At 38.8% G+C, this 19,384-nt stretch overlaps 1 protein-coding gene across 4 annotated transcripts in view; it reads left to right on the top strand.

Moving 5' to 3' along the window:
• PLCB1 (phospholipase C beta 1) overlaps positions 1 to 19,384 on the top strand; it is a 345,117-nt gene that overhangs the window by 223,260 nt on the left and 102,473 nt on the right. For all 4 annotated transcript variants that reach the window (XM_015857085.2, XM_015857086.1, XM_015857087.2 and 1 more), the window contains exons 10-11: positions 8,885 to 9,031; positions 15,814 to 15,971. In XM_015857085.2, coding sequence (XP_015712571.1) covers positions 8,885 to 9,031; positions 15,814 to 15,971 — 305 coding nt within the window. The remainder of the gene's footprint in view (positions 1 to 8,884; positions 9,032 to 15,813; positions 15,972 to 19,384) is intronic.

Here is a 19,384-nt window from a genome sequence, read left to right as displayed (position 1 = left end):
GTGTTTCTGTAGTGTTTTTAGAGGTTTAATTGGATCTGAACTACCTACTTTCTCATAACATGTAAAACATATCCTGACAGAAATTATTTCTCACTACCTCTGGGCTGAAATGTCAGAAGCAAAAAGACAACAGACTTCTATCCATAAAACACTGTAACCCCATAGACTTTCTGTCCATAGTCATTATTTTAGATGATTGCAGTTTGAGGACCAAACCACTCAGAAATAGCCAAGCTTAAGATTTCTGCTGAAATTCTGAGATGTATCTCACCGTGTTCTGCCTTGACTTAATATCCATATATCAATATCTATTAAAATAAATGTTTCCAACATTTAAATTATGAGCAAGAAAAAGATGTTATTAAGATCTTGAAGGGGTGGTCAAAATCTCCCCTGCTTGTATGTGTGCTACTGCTTTCTAGCACTACTAGTGACAAATACATACATTTCGTAGACTTTAGTCCCTATGCCTTAGAACTCCTCTGTGGGTATTTGAAGTGAGCTAAAAACAACCTGTGATTTTCTAATAAAATCAAATAGAAATAGAAGTAGTATGCTTAATATTGCAAGATCACTTTAAGATTTAGTAAAATGGATGGTTCATACCAGCAGGCACAAGTGAGATTTAGAAAATTCTCTTTCTTTTCCACATGAAACTCCTTCTTCCTTTCCCCGTGGAGATATCTGCATCCTTGGAATGCTTCCAGCGTTTTGATTCTGGTTGAAAAGAACTCTATATGATAAAAATTTAAGGTTTGCTATTTGAGTTGGCTTGCCTGAAAGCCTGTAGAAAGTATTTAGCTTTTAGAAAATACTTCAGCTTGAAGAGGAGAAGGCTCCAGAGAGACCTCATTGTGGCCTTCCAATACTTGAAAGGAGCTTATAAACAGGAGGGGGAACAGCTGTTTACAACAGTGAATAGTGATAGGGTAAGGGGAAATGTACAGATGATTAAATAGATGTGATAACTTCATTTGAATGGTGCACAATCAATAAGTAAACAGAGGTTAAACAGATGTTTGTTTAAGTAAGATTATCACAATGGAATGATAATAATAAATGAAAATTCTCACTGATGTTGAAGGCTTGCAGTAAAACACTACGAAGAAGCAGTCTCCAGAAAAAGAGATATTGCCTTAGTGGTAGTCAGTCCTTAAATGGCATCTAGGAGAGGTGCAGCCAGGCTCTACCCCTTGTGGTAGCACAGCTGAATTAACCTCTCCTGTTCTCCTGCAGCTGACTCATTGCTTGCCTCAGGTGGTCAATCAGAGGTTCAAGCCATGATCAACAGTTTCCCATACAAATGACAAACATTTCTGATTCAAATTTTTAATTCTGTTTTACTTGCTTTACTTTTACTCTGCAAAATATTCTAGATCTCAGCGTGCTTGGACATGTGATATTTCTGCATGGATTCACTGATACTGAGCAAATTTTATGTACGCTACTTAAGCACAACATGTTTACCAGACAGCATTTTCTCTCTCTGCTTTTCATTCAGTAAACATTTATTTTGGGTATTATTGTATGTGAGATGTTATTTTCTATTTATATTCCACTTTCCCTGTGTCCTACCACAGTATCTGCTGCAAATAAATATATTTCTGTACTCTCTATCCTCTCTGCTTTTTGGGATGATGGATTTATAGGCATATTCAGCTCTGTATCTTGAATTGTTGTTTTTTAGAATTATTAACTACCATTTTGCATGTTCTGGTTTGATTTCTTTCCCATTTACTGGTTTGTTACAGCTTTATCATCTTGTTTGGATATCAGCTCCCAGAGAACTGTCTGTTCTTCAAACATTTTGTTATTAATTCTACTTTTTCAGATAATAAAAGACTGTATGAAGCTAGACCTATTGCCAGTCAGCGTGGCAGACTCTGAACTTCTTTCAAGCAGATCAGCTTTCAGATTCAAAGAAACTCTGATCTTCTAATCTGGCCCCAGTTTACTTTGCGGATTGTTTTTTGTTTTTTTTTTTCCAATTAGGAATAATTTGAATTTAGAAACTCTATTAAATGCTTCACTAACATTCACATACAGCAATTAAAATGTATTGCTCTTCCTCCCCTTATTATTTGATTAAACTGTTTGACTGGTACTGTGAATATTTTGCCTTGTTGATGGCTGAGAAAATTGCTAACATGAATGAGATACTGTCTTCCTCTGCCTGTTGTGTATAAATGATGGTTGGTATGTAGACAATAAGGAGTATCTGCAAATCGCAGTTAGAGAACTGAAAGTCTTTTCTGTTTCAAGTGAAGTAGAGCAGCATTGACTTTCCTGGGTGCAGTAATAAAATTGTTGGGCTCAGGCATTTTCTGTCTGGGCTGACCTTGTACCATATTCTCTTATTGTAATGACTTTGCAGTTAAGAGGGTGTTCCTTAGTGCACTCCTGTCCAACTCCAGTTTACAAAGCTCTGTGCAGACTGAAATTCCAGTTACTCCATAGCAACGTTACAATAACATGTGCGTTTTTAAAGCTGAGCGGGTTTCAACATCACTTCCAAAAGCTTAAATACTGCAAGTGTTATCAGAATGACTGGCACGTTGTGTCCCACACTGTGAATTTTATGTGAGTTCATTGTTGTGAACTTCTCTGCTTACACACAAGCCTGGGGGGCGTATAGTAACTGAAGTGTGGCCGGTGGCAAGAGGTGCATCAAGGGCATAGACATCCTTCTTTATACCGTGCATGAGAATTTTAATATCTAATGAGCTGTAAAATGTGGTATAATTCCCAATTGAACATATTGTGTAGATCTCTCACAAAATTATCAAGTACCTTTTGTACCTGGTGGATTTTGATCTTTGAGTTGATAGGACTTGCTCAGTGGTGTTTACTGTGAATGTAATTAATTTTACAGATTGCATTGAAACAGACTTGATTTTTCTGTTAGACAAAATGCCACAGTAATTCTGCTGCTGAGTAGGAGATATGAGGTGTCAGTTAATTGCTTTTTTTTCGCCCTTTTTTATTTGTTTTCTATTTTACTTTAAGAAAATCTTTTGGCAGAATCAAACCTCCCAATTTTGTTATAAATTAGTGAAGAACAGCATAGGCATAAACAAATGGAAGGCTCTATAACATTTACTGGTATATGAATTAATATGTTAAAGATGCATGCAGCCAAGCCTGCTGACTTCTTACAAGGAAAGGGGCATTTTAATTGTCATACAAAAACATCCATAGTTGTGAAGGGACAAAAAAAAGGCTGATGTTGTGTGACTGATGTGCAAACAAGAATAAGAAAATATGTTGTATTTTCTCCTCTCTGTTATTGTCTCTCTTGCTGTCCTGCTCTGTCACAAAACTTTACCCAAAGAACTGAAATGCTTCTGGGGACAGACCTGAGCATAGTGCAGGTCAGGGGAAAATCAAGTAGCAATCAAGTAGCTGTGTAAACAGCTTACCTGCTGAAATATGGGGGATAAGACAAAGTTGAAGTTAAGGGTTGAGAAGTTTGCTGGATTAGCTTCACTTTTACATTTCCTCCAGACAGACTGCTTCGCTACTAGGTTTTATCCTGTGCTTCTGCAGAAGGCACTGACCCAGTGAAAAAGCTTCTTCTGGAATCTTAACCCTGCTTTGAACCTCACATCCCTTTATCTTATGCTTGGGAGGGTGCTGCAGGTGTTGAGTGAGCAGGGCTTTGTTTACATTTTCTAGTTGCTGAGCTGGCAAGCTCCCAAGGATCCACAGGCATTTACACATCCAGAATAGTATGCTGGTCATGCTGGCACACTGGAGAGGCTGGGAAAGCAGGACATTTTCAGATTACCTGCCTCTTTAAAACAAAGATTGTTGTGTTAAAAGCAGCTGGTATTTTTGGCAGTCCTGGAGACTACATGAGAACAGTTTTACATGCAAATGTTATCAAAGTCTAGGATGGCATGGGAAACTGCAAAATGTCCTACCCCTGCAAAAGAACCACCGCAGGCCCCTGATGTGAGGTTCTCTAATCCTAGTCAAAGAGGATCACAAAGAACCGTACAACACCACAGTAAGTCTTCAGATAGAGAAGTCTTTGAGAAGCACGTTCACAAAGTATGGCATATCCTATCTACCAGTTTAATTAGCAAGCTAGAACTCCCATTGCCTGACAAATTTACAAGCACCATCTCCCAGGAATGGGAAGATTCCAGGAATCATAGGCTGGAGAAGCAAGCAGTTAGATTGTTAATAAAGTCTTGTGGAATACTCAGAGCTTTCCACTGTGTTTATAGTCTTTTCTCCCTTGTCACTGTTTTGAAGCAATCAGATGGAGCCAGAGATGCAGAAAAAGATCCAGCTGCTGCACAAACACTTCACATGTTTCACTTAATGAAGCTGATCACAGCCTGGGAAATTCAGTAGTGTCTGTCAGCAGTCCTGTTAAATATATTATCCTTCACTAGGAAATCACTTCTCTTTTCTATCAAATTTCTTTGAAAAAAAATATCAGGTTTAGTTGACTTTCCCTGACTTTGAATCTGGTGGCTTTTCTCTGCACTGATTTCACAGCCAAGCATGTTGTCTGGAGTTGTTCAAGATGTGTTGCGGAACATCTTGCTCAGGCTGCTTCATGCTCTGTTGCAGGTGAAACAGTGAGCAGGGGGACATCCCTAAAGTCTCCTGAATGGGCTTCCTCTCCTTTTCTGTAATTGAAGACAGCTGGCAGGTCAATCACTGACAAAGTTCACAACAGGTGAATGGCAGATGAAGTTCAGCTTCTAAGCATTAATAGTGAAGGGGAGAAGGTAACTGTAAGTAAAGGATGTGGTATGTGGAACTGATGTGCAAGCAGCATTGAAATTCACAATGCAGAAAAGCAGTGCAAGAATAACCCAGGACCCACACAGAGTAGGAGTCAAGGTCATGTTCTTTCAGCAGCTTCCTTCTCATTTGGGGAAGAGGTTTTGGAAGGCATTAAAACTCACAAATGTGAAGAGAGGAATGGAAAAACATTTTCAGAGCTTCCAGAATCTCTAGCTCTTTTAAGTTATTGTTCAGATTCATTTCTATAGTTCTGTAAGTGTTGACATAATTTAAAGATGAATGTTGAGATAGTTATATATGGTAATGACTGAGTCACAGCCTGAACCATTGATTGAGCACCTGGGGAAAGGACCCAGTCAGCCCTGGGAGCACAGGTGAAGGAAGTTCAGCTGTGTGACCAGAAGTGGTGGACCCTGGCTGTGGGTTTCCCTGTAAAGGGAGCTGGGGTTGCTCCCTGCAGGCTTGTGCTGATTCTGGCTGCTTCCAGAAGGTTCCAATAACCACAAGCAGGGCCTAGCCCCTCAGCAACACCTCCAGTGCCTCTGTGAAAGGAGATTTTTTCTTTGCTTCTAACTATCCTACTCCAGTTTTCATTACTGAAAATACTGTTAGTCTCCCACAAGGTGAATCAGTTTTATCCGTGGCAGTAATTGGTGAGTTATCCCCTATCTTTGTTTTCACTCACAAGCTGTTTTTTAATCTTATTTTCACTCCTCTTCGACATCCTTTTGAGAAGGGGAATGAAGGACGGGCCTGGTGGGCAGCTGGCAGCCATCCAAGACCAATGATTCTGAATTAAAACATTTAGTGATTAAGGGAAGCATCGTGAGGTGTGCAGCACCGGGGTTGTGCACATGACAAGTAGATGGGAGTTGGTGTGACTTTTTTTCCTTAGAACAGAAATATATTTAGCAGAAGGAGATCCAGTGGCACTGAGAGAAAAAGTGCTGAATGTATATATCGGGCACCACAGGAAGAAGGAGTAATTTCTAAGTTTGTTCTTTCTGAATATTTTAATGAAGCCTTACTGAGTGACCCTATAGCAAAACTCTAATTAATCAGATAAATTGCAGAATTAACCTCGCTGTACCTCATTAAGAACTCATAGGCCTACTTCTTCAACTTGTGCATGTCCCTTGGGATGGCATCCTTTCCTTCTGTCATAGTGACTGCACCTTTCAGCTTGGTGCCCTCAGTGAGCTTGAGGGTGCACTTGGTTGCACTGTCTGCTGAGGCTGACAGTAGTATATCAACACTAGTGATCTGCCCCTGTTCTGGTAAGTGACATTTGTCACTTTGTGTCCTGACAAATTTTTAAAGACATAATTGAATGAAAAATGACAAGCCATTTAACTCCACAATTTTAAATATATAAAGCATATCAAATATTTAAGAGTTGCTCTGAAGGCCTGGAGTTTAGATGACTGTAAGACAATTTATATGTGTGGTGAAAATAAGAAGAGCAGAGAAATGAGTCTGTCTTTTCCATGCATCTTATCCTATTGCGTGTCTTTACTTACTTTTTATATCTAATCATACCATGAAGTCTTTGTAATGTGTATCTGAAGATAAAGGGTGACAGGTGTCATTGGATGAAACGATTACAAATTATTTTTTCTTGGTAATGTCTGAGGTAAATTTGTAACATGCTTACAAAAAACAAAGAACAAATCATACCAATAAAGTGAGGCTATTTCGTTTCTGATGACTTTCCACTAAGGATCGTCCTCGCTGTAGTTGGCCTCAGAATATCATTGACATTGGTCACAAACAATCTACTCTTTAATATCCAGGATACAAAGTCTCTTTGACATCTGCCTTCTCTGTTCCGCAGTCAAACTCTCACTGGTGCAATATTGATTGAACTTGCAAATTGAATCATTTTATGAAATGCATACTGCTTAATTATGATGCGGGAAATAACATTCTGCCACCAGAAGCTCAGATAACTATGCAGCTCAAAAAGTATGTAATTATACTTGTGAATAGTATTTGCTGTGCTTTATGTTAATACCAATGGAAATGCAGGCCCTCAGCGTTGCTTCCTTTTATTCCACAGGCACACAGACTTAAAGAGGTTTTTGCAGTCCTCGCTTAATCTGCAAGTTTACCTTGGTATATTGTCCGCTAATTTCCCTTTAGCTTCCATTCCCTATTTGTAAAACAGGGACTGCAAGAACACAAGTTTGTCAGGTATACTCTTGAATATCAGAAGCAGAGATCACTTTGAGATGTTTGAATACCATCTCTGGGAGCTAACATGTGGTTCTGTACAGTGAAAAGAAGCTTTTATTTCTTGGTGGTGTGTGATTATGATGCCACTGGGTTGGGTTTTTTGGAGGAATAATATGTATAGAAACCACTGTGTTTCATTTTAGCCTGAAAAAGGAACGACAGAGCAAAACAATATGGATATACTAAAATTGACTCTCTTTGAGCTGTTTAAAACATCAGAAGTTGCAAGTTGTTGTAATGTAGCAGCTATCCCATTCAGATCTTACCCATTTCTTCCTGTAGGATATTTATTGCTTCATGTGAAAATATGCTACACAATATTCAAGTCCCTGTGAACTTGGTGCAGTGTTTCTGTTAAATGGATTTTAATTCAAGCTAACTCCGTCATGGCAGTTGATACTGTTTACAGTCATTATGTCTCTCTGGTAGACTCTGGCAGCACATTGCGTGTTCATAAATTTTTGTTCCATTGAAAACCTTGTGTGTGTGTGTGTAAATTAAAGTATATAGTATATACTTGTAAAATTAAAGTATATAGACTTCTGTCTGTGGATAATTAATTACACTATAACAATGCAACTGTAGAATCTGGCAAGACTGCGCTCAGACTAGTCTTAAAATAGTGGGTGGACTTGATGTTTTTCTTTCCAACCATCTTACAGTTGTCATAAAAATGAATGGTAATTGTATTGTTCTGTTTATCAATATCTAATCATTATCTCTGCATTTCTTGTCATATGAATAGGTTCATTTAATGCTACTATCTTGGGTTGTGATGAAAATGAACTTAATTTGAGCTTAAGTCTTCCTCTCTGATCAAGAGCCAAATCCCAAAGTACAAGTAGAGACTCTAAGTAGAAGCTTTATGTACTATATTTGCATCATGTGATTACAAGCTTTACAGAAATGACCCATTGCTTTTCATACATGAAAGAAAATGTTTGTAAATTAATCGGTTCTACAGAAAAAAGAGAGTTGACACTGAAGGAGAAAGTAACATAACTTTCCTAGGAGCAGAACTGAGCTGTTCCGTTTTCAGTGCCATAGACAGTTGACTAAAGATTTTTTGCATAGAGATACTATGCTGGACTGTTTTGGGGTAGAAGCAAGGGGTAAGAAATTGTTGCTGTTAGAAGTTGTCAGTCATGTATCTTTGCAGTCTTGAGGCAGCTACAGAAGTTCTCTTCTACTGTAGGAAGTAACTGAATTAACAGAAGCTAAAGTTAATCTTCATGTGAAACCCAAACAAAATTACAGAAATACCAGGTAAAGAAAAATATCTGATTGCTTCAGTGTAATGTTGACAATTACAGATTACTGTTTGGTTTTTTTTTTTTATTCTAAGTGTACAAATCAGCTCTAACCCTACAATAGTAGGAGATTTAAGGAACAAAGATTAGTTTCCACTTGAGAAGTAGTTCATTTGGATAGTTTACTTTGTTGAGCAGTTTAGTAGCCATCATACAACACACTGAGACATGTTCAAAAGTGATTGAAGTTAACGTGTTTCAGTGAGGGGTTATGTTTGCTTATTTATTGGTTTCTTTCATCAGGGATGCTTTCTTTGCTTCCCAGAATACCTTCTTCCCTCATGAACAGTGGTTTGTTTTCTCAATCCGTGTAGCAGTTTGTAACTCTAATTTTCCTGTGCGTTTGATTGTCACTGATTATGAAAGGATTTTTCTTTGGTACAGGTAAAGAGATATGCATAGCGTGTAATTGATACGGCTGAAACTTAGATGTTTCTAATAAAAAAATATAAATTAATAACTACATAAAGACCAGTTTGTTACATCATCATGTAAGTGTATTTTGGCCAGTGATCTCTGTTGTAAAATCTGTACTTGAAAGTAATGGGTGCTTTCCCTTTATCTGTTTCTCTCAGGACAGATATCAGTGGATGGATTTATGCGATATCTGAGTGGAGAAGAAAATGGCGTCGTTCCACCTGAGAAACTGGATTTAAATGAAGATATGTCTCAACCACTGTCACACTATTTCATCAATTCATCACACAACACCTACCTCACAGGTACATTGTTTGAGAGATCTGATTTCGTCTCTTACAAGAATTCATAGTATATTTGTCTTGATACCATAAAGAATAGTAAAAGCAACACTGGTAGGTGATGCAATGCTTAGTCTTCAAGGAAACAAGGGTAACACTTAGAATTTGTTTTTCTAGCTGCTTCAACTCATACACCAAATATATCTTCATTAACAGGTGAGCAGCAATTCTGTTGTTTAGATAATGTCTGAAGGCTAATAAGGTTCCTGGAAAGTTTCCTTCTACTCAGATAGGATTCCAAGAACAGGTTCTTATTTAAGAAGGAGAGGCAGTGTGCTTTCTGTGTCTACCAAGAATAGCCAAACAGGTATGAAAAATCGTTGTGAAACATCTCTGTAGCTAATAAATTGGCTACTACTAATAATAAATTGTTTACAAATAAATACTTCCATTTGGAAGTGTGATCCTCGGACTTCAATTAGCATAAAATTCCTGATTTAGTAAACTGGGGGAAGTAAATCAGAATAAACCCAGGAGATGGAGCAAACTAAGTTTGAATCTCCTTTGAATTCCAGTTAAGAGTTTGTATTTTCACATTTAGAAGCACAAAACACATGCCCTTGCCTTTTAGTGAGCTCATTATGTTCAATAAGTGTGTGGCAGCTGGCTTACAGTGAGATTTATGATGCGATTTTTATCCATGTTTTACAAAAACTGACAGTCTTAGATTTTGCATCAAGGCTATACTGCATACTGTGATACACATTACATTTTCAGTCTTGCAAAAAGGCCTTAATTCAGATGAAATCTGTGAAATTAATGATCACAAACTATTCTTTATCCCAAGATTTCAAAGGGCCAGCTGAAGTGCTTATGGCATTGGAAGCGAAGCTCCAGTAAAACCTCTGCCCTCACTGGAGCTGTGAAATAGCAACTAGTCATGTAATAATTACTAGAAAAATAAGAAAACCATTCCATCCAGCTTTACTTCATTATTACTGAGCTTAATGCTCCACCAATTATTTTCCCTTTGTTGGCTTTTTAAACCCAGCAAAAGAATACACAAAGAAACAATATTATAACATAAAAAGAAACATGTGCACACTCTGAATTTATTTTTAATTACCGAGATCATTTTCCTAGCCTTTAGTAGAAACCCTTGGCAGTACATCAAGTCCTGATTATTTATTTAGAAGTGTTACTGCTTTCTTTTACTTAGGGAAATGTAATTTTTAAGGTAAAAACTCATCGATAAAGAAGTGATTTACAGTGAGCTGAGGCTAGATTAAAGGAATCTGTTTTGTAAACTTCTTTTTCTCTGTCTCACTGGAGTCACACATATTTATTTTTTTACTTACTCCTTTGAACTCTTAAAGTGCAACTGCTTTTTTTCCCCAGTTTTCTCACCAGCTTTGTCTCAGGTTGTCACAATGGGGAGTGGTGTTGCAACATTTCTCTCAGCAGCACCCAAAGTCTAAGAGGAATCATGATTATATATCATTGCTAACATTGCACACCTTGGCTGTGCAACTTGTTGTTGTATATGTGACATGCTAAATATGAAAACCACGAGCCTATGACATATGCTTTGTCTTTGAAGAAAAAGAATAGTAGCAGTAGGTTGTGGAGCTATCACTTCAGAGCACATAGCCAGCATGGGACTATCCCACTCACCTTCAGCACAGAATCATAGAATGGCCTGGGTTGAAAAGGGCCGTAATGATCATCTTGTTTCAGTGCCCATTTATGTGCAGGGTTGCCAACCACTGGACATCTGCTTCCCTGCTTACAGTCCGATACTTTCAGATGTTTCTATAAAAGGCCTTCTAAGAAAACATGTTCTCTTCTCCTTTATTAATTATATGGTTGCTCCTGTAGCATCTTCCAGCTTTTCTTTTCTTTTAGTGATTCCTCAGTTACAACTGCTTTCTATTATCGGCAGTCAACCCTTCCCTGAAGCCTTCTTTGTTTTCCAAAACAGTATCTCTACAGTTTCCAAGATGACAGCAGCATATGGAAAGGAGGGAATGATGGGCAATGCTCAATCTGAGCATGAGTTTTTCTAAGAGCAAGAACAGGTTTTGACTGGCTGCTTCATGCCTCTCAAGCTGTGCTGAGCTCAGCTGATCATCTGAGAAGACCAAGGGCTCCTGGTGTCTGCCAGCACCACCAAGTCCTTCCTGGTGAAGTAGAGGGTAGGAGACCTCGAGGGTTTGTTTCATTATTCCCCTAAGAACATCATGAAAGCTTGTGCAACACTGAGGAAAAGGGCTGAGATTTAGAGTTGAAGTTGGTTTGAACGTGATGACTTCACCTCAAAGGAAGCTGCAGACCTCTGTCCGCTTACTGTGGCCTGTTCTGTGGTAGCAGCTTCCACAGTTACAGTATTTACTTTGGCCATTAAATTAACTTAGTTAACTTTAGCTACTAGAAAAGAAATCAGTGGAGAGTAAGCTGTTGTTGCCTCACAGTGGAAAGACTATACTTGTAGGAGGTCTTAGGAGTTTGCTGAGGCCCCAGTTTGATGCCCTGATCTGAAAATAAATACCTGCACACCTGTGCAAAGGACTTTCTCTCTCCTGAGAGGCAGGATGGGCTGCAAAGGAGTTCAGGTCAGGAGGGGAGGGGTAGATCCTGGTAGTCTATAGCTAGTTCAAAGATGGGGCAGGACAAACTACTTACGTTTTGAATCATTAGACATTATCGTAAGGAAGATTGTTTTTATACCTCAAATGTTCAAACTGATGGTTTTGCATACAATGTGTCACCATCTGGAGTCAGATTAGCAAAGATTAGGATTAAGTGAACTGTGAACATACAGATATACACAACATCCAGCAAACGCTGCAGATCTTTGGCAGCATCTGTAAGTTGGTGATTCTTATCTGTGTGAGACTCTCTTGCATCTTCCTCTGAGGCATCTGGCTTTTGTGAGAAAGTGATTACTCAGGCAGACCTCTGATTGAAAGTTTCTTGGACATCCTGCTGTGTAAAAAAATGTTTGTGTGTTTGTTCCTGTTTAGACAGCTGAATTCTCGTACTTGTACTGTTAAATCTCAGTTTACCTTTTTATTGTCCTACGGGGTACATGTTCCCTTTAACCAGCTTCACCCATGTCAGTTTGAACCCTCATTCTGAAGCCATATCTCCAAGCAAGAGAGTTTCTAGTTTTTAAAGTGAGTGGAAGCCATGTAAAAAGGAGAGGGAAAAAAATCCAATTTTTTGAATCACCTTAAGGCAAAATTAGTCATTACTGTCCATGTGATGACTGACACCAAAATTCATACAGGAAGCTTGTTTGATGAGATTGGATGTTGGATTCTTGAGAAGGAAACTCAAGATACTTAAGTGTTTTGTTACCTGTCAATAGTATATTGTTCACTACTGCTTTATGAGTTTTTCAAGATCTTCTGTGTCTTCTATGGCCCCTTTTTGTCTTTTTTTTTTTTTTTTTCCTGTTTGCGTGTTTTGAAGGCCAACCAGTGACAGTATAGTGAAATAAGAGAACTGTTGTTTTCCCTCTCTTTAAGAAAGATAAAACTGTGTTGAGAAGGGCAGAGGAAAATCTCCTTTAGTAGGTCCCTGTGGGTCTTGAGCCCTCAGTGCAGTTGGAGAGACTCAGCTGTGTGTGCAGGAGGGTTGCAAGGATTCAGGGTCTAGTAGGTCCCACTGCTGGGTGCCCATACACCCAGTGCCAGTCCTGTTACATAGCCTGGCTGCAGCAGTGCAGCTGCCCAAGTGCTACTGGCAGCTAAGCACAAATGTGGACTCAGCCCCAGCCTTCCTGGTTTATGCAAGAGTTACATCTTCTGCTCAACTGGACCTGAATTTGTACTGACAGCAAGTGTATTCCTGTGCTGGCTGGACCAAGCTAGCCACATAGCTTACCTTGGTCCAGTGTAATGCATTTAAATTAGCAGGTATAAGGCAAGAGAATTGTTTAGACTAACAGTAGCAGAATTGCCATGCATGAGATCTAATTCAACAGTCCTGTTTGTGGTGAAATAACTTGAGAAGAGACTAAATTCAGATAAATGTGTCTGGAAAACCTGAAAAACACACCCTCTGTTACTGCTAAACTCAAAAGTCAGGCTCCCAGTAGTATGGGGGTCTGAGTTTGCATGTTGAAAGCTATAACGTAGATCAAGAGCAGGAATAGCTTTTCCGGGACATCCCTGAAAAGGTGAGGTCTAGCATCACATTTATGTAGGGCGGCTTCTTTTTCATGCTGGGAGAAAATGGTGTGGTAAGTGGGTAAGGTGGCAGGAGCAGCTTCTGTTTCAAGCTGTAATGAAAGGACAACAAGCAACTGGGACCAACACTGGGGAAGGTAAATATCTTAAGATCATAATTAAATTTTAAGTTCATGCATTGCTAGTGTCTTGCACTTAGAAAAACAGCAGTGAATAAACCTAACAAAAATGCATTTGCTGAGAAACAAGTCACTTCAAGCTATGGAAGTGTGGAACTGGTGTGTATGGGAAAACGTGAGTCATGTTCTCAGCTTGCATGTGTAAGTACAGGCTCGTTAGTCTTAGTGTCCTTTTTTTGTGTGTCAGTTATGATTTGGCCCCATGTTACTAGAAAAGCTGATTTTTGTCAAAATCTGTTTCTACTTGAGAAATGACGTGGCAAAAGTATTGTGACGCTATTGTGGATTCTGTATGTGTTATAGAAGGGGATAAATAATGTTTTCAATTTCCAGTATTACAAATTTAATCTGTGCTATCTGTGCTCAGGATATTAAAACTATCATTCTGCAGCTATTCTCCTTAGTTTCTGTGTTAGCACAAGTTGGAATAGATGCAGGTGACACGACAGTTTATAAAAAATATTGGTTAAAAAAAACTGAGCAAGCATCCCTAATAATCTAAATTTAGAAAAATAAGCTATAGAGAGCATTGAAACCCTTGCTATCATTTTGTGATCGGACTAGGAGTCTTTCTTAAGATTGAATGTTTTGGAGGTTAAGCATCATCCTCTTACCCTTAGCAGGAATCCTTCCAAAAGGGCTGAGCCTTATTAACAAGGTAGTGTGGAAGAGTGTTAGATGGCAAATGATGCATGTCATGATTTACTTAAGCACTTTTGAAGGTTATGGATCTTGTAGTCCAAAATGCTTGGCAATAATGACCGGTCATTTCTCAGCAGATACAGTCGTTTGTTAATCATAAAATAATTTGTTAATCAAAATGCAAATCAAAGTGTTTTGAAACCAAGGGAAGAGAACCGTGAAAACAAGTTTTCTAAGTGAATGCGCTTTTTCAGGCAGCTGAGCTCAGAGGATCCATTTGATGTCAGTTGCTTAGGTATAAATACACAGAAATGTGTGCTGTTGTACCCTGATCTGTGCTATGCTCGCTTGTACCCTGTAAAGACAAAGAGCCACTAATTACCACAGGTACTTGAGATAGCACCAAGATGGTTACTGTGGGGGTAAAGATAACCTGGCGTTATCAAGAGGGGGAGTAGCACACAAAAAAAGTGAAGGAAAAAAGAGACACGTCATCACTTTGCTGCCTCCATTTAGATTTTCAGAACCTTCCAACACAAGCCAAATTGTGTTATAAACATGTATTTCTCATTGGTTCCAGAAGATGCTGAGAAATCTTATGGATTTCAATGGGAGTGTAATATTAATATGTTTTGAGTGTTTATGATTGTTTCAGTTCATGCATCAGACACACACACAGTAAGCAGAAATTTTCCAATAAGAAGAGATTTTCTGTTCCTTTTTATAGTGAAACATAAAAACGCAGAGAAAACAGGCAGTGCTGTTTGGTGAAGCAAACAGAAACATATAGTTCTCAGCATAAAACCTAAACATAGAGCCAAAGAGGCAATAAAACAAGGATTAATCTGTACTGTATTGTATGCCTGTCTGGATAAAACATTTTGTCTAACTCCCATCGGTGAAGAATCTTTAGCATAAATGAACTCACTGCCTCCTTAGAATGCAAGTGAATTCCCTCCAAAGGATCCATGAAAACCTTCTTTATACATCTGCTAGAAAGCAGGAAGCTGCATCCATTTTCTTAACATAGAAAGCAAGCGTTAGGCCTGTCTTCTGTTATCTTTCCCTCTGTGCTTGAAGAAATTTGTATCCATCCAACTGGAACCCAGCCTGTTGGAACAGGGGAGAGTGCTGTGGCTGTAGGTCCTTTCCTGAGCAGAACTGGAATTGTTTGTTTAGTATTTAATACTTCCTGAGTTTGGGAAGAAAGAAGTTTTCCTTGTTTATTTTTTGATTTATATAATGTCATTGCTGGATATTGGCAGTCTAATTTCTTCTTACATAATATAATATTGCATAGGAAATTTTACTGAGCAACTCAACACAGTGATTAGAGTGTTAAAATATAGATTTGAGACCTAGGCATGGTACCATTAGTGATCATGCAGGAGGTTGATTTTATCTTGCATTGAACATTGCATAATGTTTGAGAACTTACTGTCCTGAGCTGTCTCTGAATTTCACTCTGTTTGTTACAGGGTAACAAAGTCCTTAGAACTGATACAACTTATTTCATGTCAACTCTGTCTAACAGAAGTTTATGAATTGGTTTTGATGAATTTATTTCTCCTCACTCACAATGGTTTAACTTATGGCAGAATGCAAACCATGACATTGACTCTGCCTAAGTCATTTCCATTAAATCATTACATATTTTATATGCCCTTGAGTGTTATTCCTGTCAGCCGAGGGTAAAATATGCTGTTAACTCTAATTATCATTAGATTATTTGTATTTATTCCCGAGGCCTAAAATGACTCTCTTTTATCATGTCCTTGTTATGTTGCCTCAGCTGGTCAGCTGGCCGGGAACTCTTCAGTGGAGATGTATCGGCAAGTGCTTCTGTCAGGCTGCCGCTGTGTGGAGCTGGACTGCTGGAAAGGGAGAACAGCTGAAGAGGAGCCAGTCATTACGCACGGGTTCACTATGACAACTGAAATATCTTTCAAGGTATGGCAGCACAGTGTGCTGGGGTGGTTGGCTTCAGCCAGGGCAGTTTCTTTCATATAAAACACATGACAAGTTCCTTGCTAGAATAGTGCTGCAAAGGTAGAAGGGAGGAAAAATTTACAAGTAAAAAGGTGTTTTAAAAGGAGATTTCAGAGTACTTCTGGAATTATTGGAAGAGGTGAATGTTGCAGAGGAAGGGATTCTTGATGGCTACCCATCAAGAATGGGGATAAGATCTGAAGCACAAGAGGGAGAAAACTTAGGAGCTTTGGAGACTGTGAGGGGATATTAATGCTGTTCAATCCTTAGTTTATCATCTGTATTTCTGAATTTCATCTTCCATTTCCCTTTTATGCAATGAAAGGTAGTAGTACCCTACCCATAGCATTAAATTGTTACCTTGTTGCTATTGTCAGAGATGTTTCTGATCTGAAGCATTAGAGGAACCAGATGGAGGGATTTTTCTATGGTGTTAATATTGGTAGTCAGCGCAGGTTGTAATGATACCTTGAGATACCATTTTTGAAGATTAAAGAAATAATTCTTATTCATCTGAGACACTAATTTGCTATGGAAATACATTTCTAGACTCAACGGTGTGCAAGAAGACTTAGAAAAATATCCATTTCTGAGTTTGGTTGTGTTGCAGGTGAGGGATGTGGTTTTTCTACAAATTACAAATTTGAAGCACATCTCCCACATCTGAAGCATGAGTTGCTGTTGATTTTCTTTTGTCTTATATTGCCTTCCTTGAGGGGAAAAAAAAAAATAACAGTGCTACTACACAGACAAAACACCAAATTTCACTCAACACCAGAGCGTTACTTTTTTGTCAATTTGTTTTTTTTTTAACTCTCCACTGATTTAATTAATCACAGGAAAATGTAAAACATGACCTTCTTTCACTTTTGGTATTAACTTTCTCATGAAACTGATGAAAACCATTTCTGTTTATGTGCACAGAGTTTGATTGCTAAAAGTCCTTTAGTTAGAGTAGACAGCTCTCAACTTCTCCTCGGTGAGGAGGAATTTAAAACAAAATTAACCTGATTCTTAAAAGAAGTGTTGGTAGGAATGAGAATCATCCTGGTAGCTTAGAACTTCAACAACTTCATTGTTTTGGCAGGAGAGGTGTGAAATGGGTTTTAGAGCAAATCAAGTGGGTTTTGTATGTCATTTCAGGGCAAATATTTTTCTCCCCACAGAAATTGTATAAATGTATTGACTACTGTTGTTCTTTTCAACATTCAACATACGCTGCTTGGATTAGGAGGAGCAAAATGATAGTGAAATGATGTGTCAGAAGTACATGAATCAATTCAGAGTGATTACTGGGTCTTGATTACTGAATCATTTGTCAGTTCATGCTTTTAGCGTGACTGCAGCACACAATGCCTCAGACATCCACTGCCTCTCCTTTCGCTGCCTCAGATAGACTTTCTGAAATGCAGAGGAAGAATCAATGTATACTGGCCATTTCTGTGTTGCTGGAGTTTTTGTTTTGGGGTTTTAGTGCTTTTTTTTTTTCCTGTTTGTTTTCTTTTTGCACTGCTTCATGATATTTAGAAGATTCTTCTCAGCAGCAGACTGCAAGCTGCTGCAAGGATGTGATCTTATAGGGAACCAGTATTTTTCATGCCATAACCAGGAATCTGTGTACTTGTAAATACCTTGGGGATCTGTTTCAGGTGAGTCATTCTGAAGCAGAAGTAAAATGTGGCACTTATCATGTTGTTCTTTTCTGACCATAGAGAATTTGCATTTACATTTGAAGGCACTGTGAGGCTGAATCACCATTGTGCCACAGAACCAATATCTGAAGCTTTTATCCTCAAATTTCATCAACGTCATCCTGGTTTTTACTCTTCCAGGCTATTCTTCTCCACACATGCTGAATTTTATCCCTTTTTGCAACTGAGAATGCAGTTGAAAATGTCTTCATGGATTTATTCACAGCTAAAGCAGTGCATAAGAGCATGAAGGTCCGCAGGACTGCTCTTAGCAGTGCTTTCGTATCCAGTCTCTAGTCTTCTCAAGCCCTCAGTCATGCTCTTTAAGCAAAGGGAGTAGGATGCAAGTGGGTAGAGACAAAGCAAACACCAGTGATGTGGGTAGGAAGCAGTTAGGTAACCTAACTTAAATTTGTAATCCTATTCTCAGCCTTGCTGTTCCCTTGCAATGGCAAAACTACTAGAGTAATGTAATCTCACAATACAACCATTGTAAGGTGGCATCAGCTTTCAGTAATTTACTGTTGCTGGAAAGAGTGTGCAGCAAGAGTCACTCCGTTGTATGTTTGCCTATGGGAGAACAACTAGTGTGAAACTGCAGCTTCCTTAAATGCTTTCCATTTACTGTCCTCCCAATAGAATCATGGAATCGTAGAATCACTTAGGTTGGAAAAGACCTTAAAGATTATCTAGTCCAACCTCAACCTAACAATGCTACCCTAACTAACAACCCTCGGCTAAATCGTGTCTCTGAGCACCACATCCAAACAGCTTGTAAACACATCCAGGGATGGTGATTCAACCACCTCCCTGGTGAGCCTGTTCCAGTTCTTAACAACCCTTTCTGTAAAGAAGCTTCTCCTGACATTCAGCCTTAAAATTACCCTGGCACAACTTAAGGCTATTTGCTCTTGTCCTGTCACCAGTGAGAAGAGACCAACCCTGCTCTCACTGTAAGCTCCTTTCAGATATTAGAAGAGAGCAATAAGGTCTCCACTTAGCCTCCTCTTCCCCAGACTAAACAGCCCCAGTTCCTTCAGTCTCTCCTCATAGGGCATATTCTCCAAGCCCTTTACAACCCTTGTTGTTCTCCTTTGAACCTGCTCCAGCACCTCAACATTCTTTCTTTTCTGAGTTGCCCAAAACTGAACTGAATTCAATAAACACTTTGCCTTTCTGCTTTCTTCAAAGACTTAGTTGAAGCATGTGAATGGTTAGTGATATGTGAGGCATTCATATATTGGATGGTTGCAGTTCATTAAATGGAGTCATCCATCACCTGTTGGAGTGTGCTGAAAAAGATACTTTCTCATCTTGTAAGACATGCTATGACAGTGCATGCCTTTCATAAAGGCTGTAAATTGTGGATGTACCATAGCTTACATCAGCTGATCTTGAGATGGTGTATGTATTATTGCTTTCAGCCCCAAATCAGAAGGAATGGACTGGAAAGTCTGCTTTCATGTTAGGAAGTGCATTCCTTACTTTTACACTTTTGACTCTAACGTTCTCAAGTACAGAAAGTGAATAAAAGGAATCCCCGTGTAGTGCTGGTTTGAAATAAATAATAAATAAACAGATCTTATAATTTTAAGTCATTGTTATGATTTGGGATGGAACAGGTTTATGAGACCTTTCAGACTTCAGAAGCTGATATCAAGAACAGTAAAATCTTCAGTACTC

Source organism: Coturnix japonica, chromosome 3 (assembly GCF_001577835.2).
Source record: "Coturnix japonica isolate 7356 chromosome 3, Coturnix japonica 2.1, whole genome shotgun sequence".
Lineage (NCBI taxonomy): Eukaryota > Metazoa > Chordata > Aves > Galliformes > Phasianidae > Coturnix > Coturnix japonica.
Note: the sequence above shows the minus strand (reverse complement) of the source record. Positions and strands in the feature narration are given on the sequence as shown.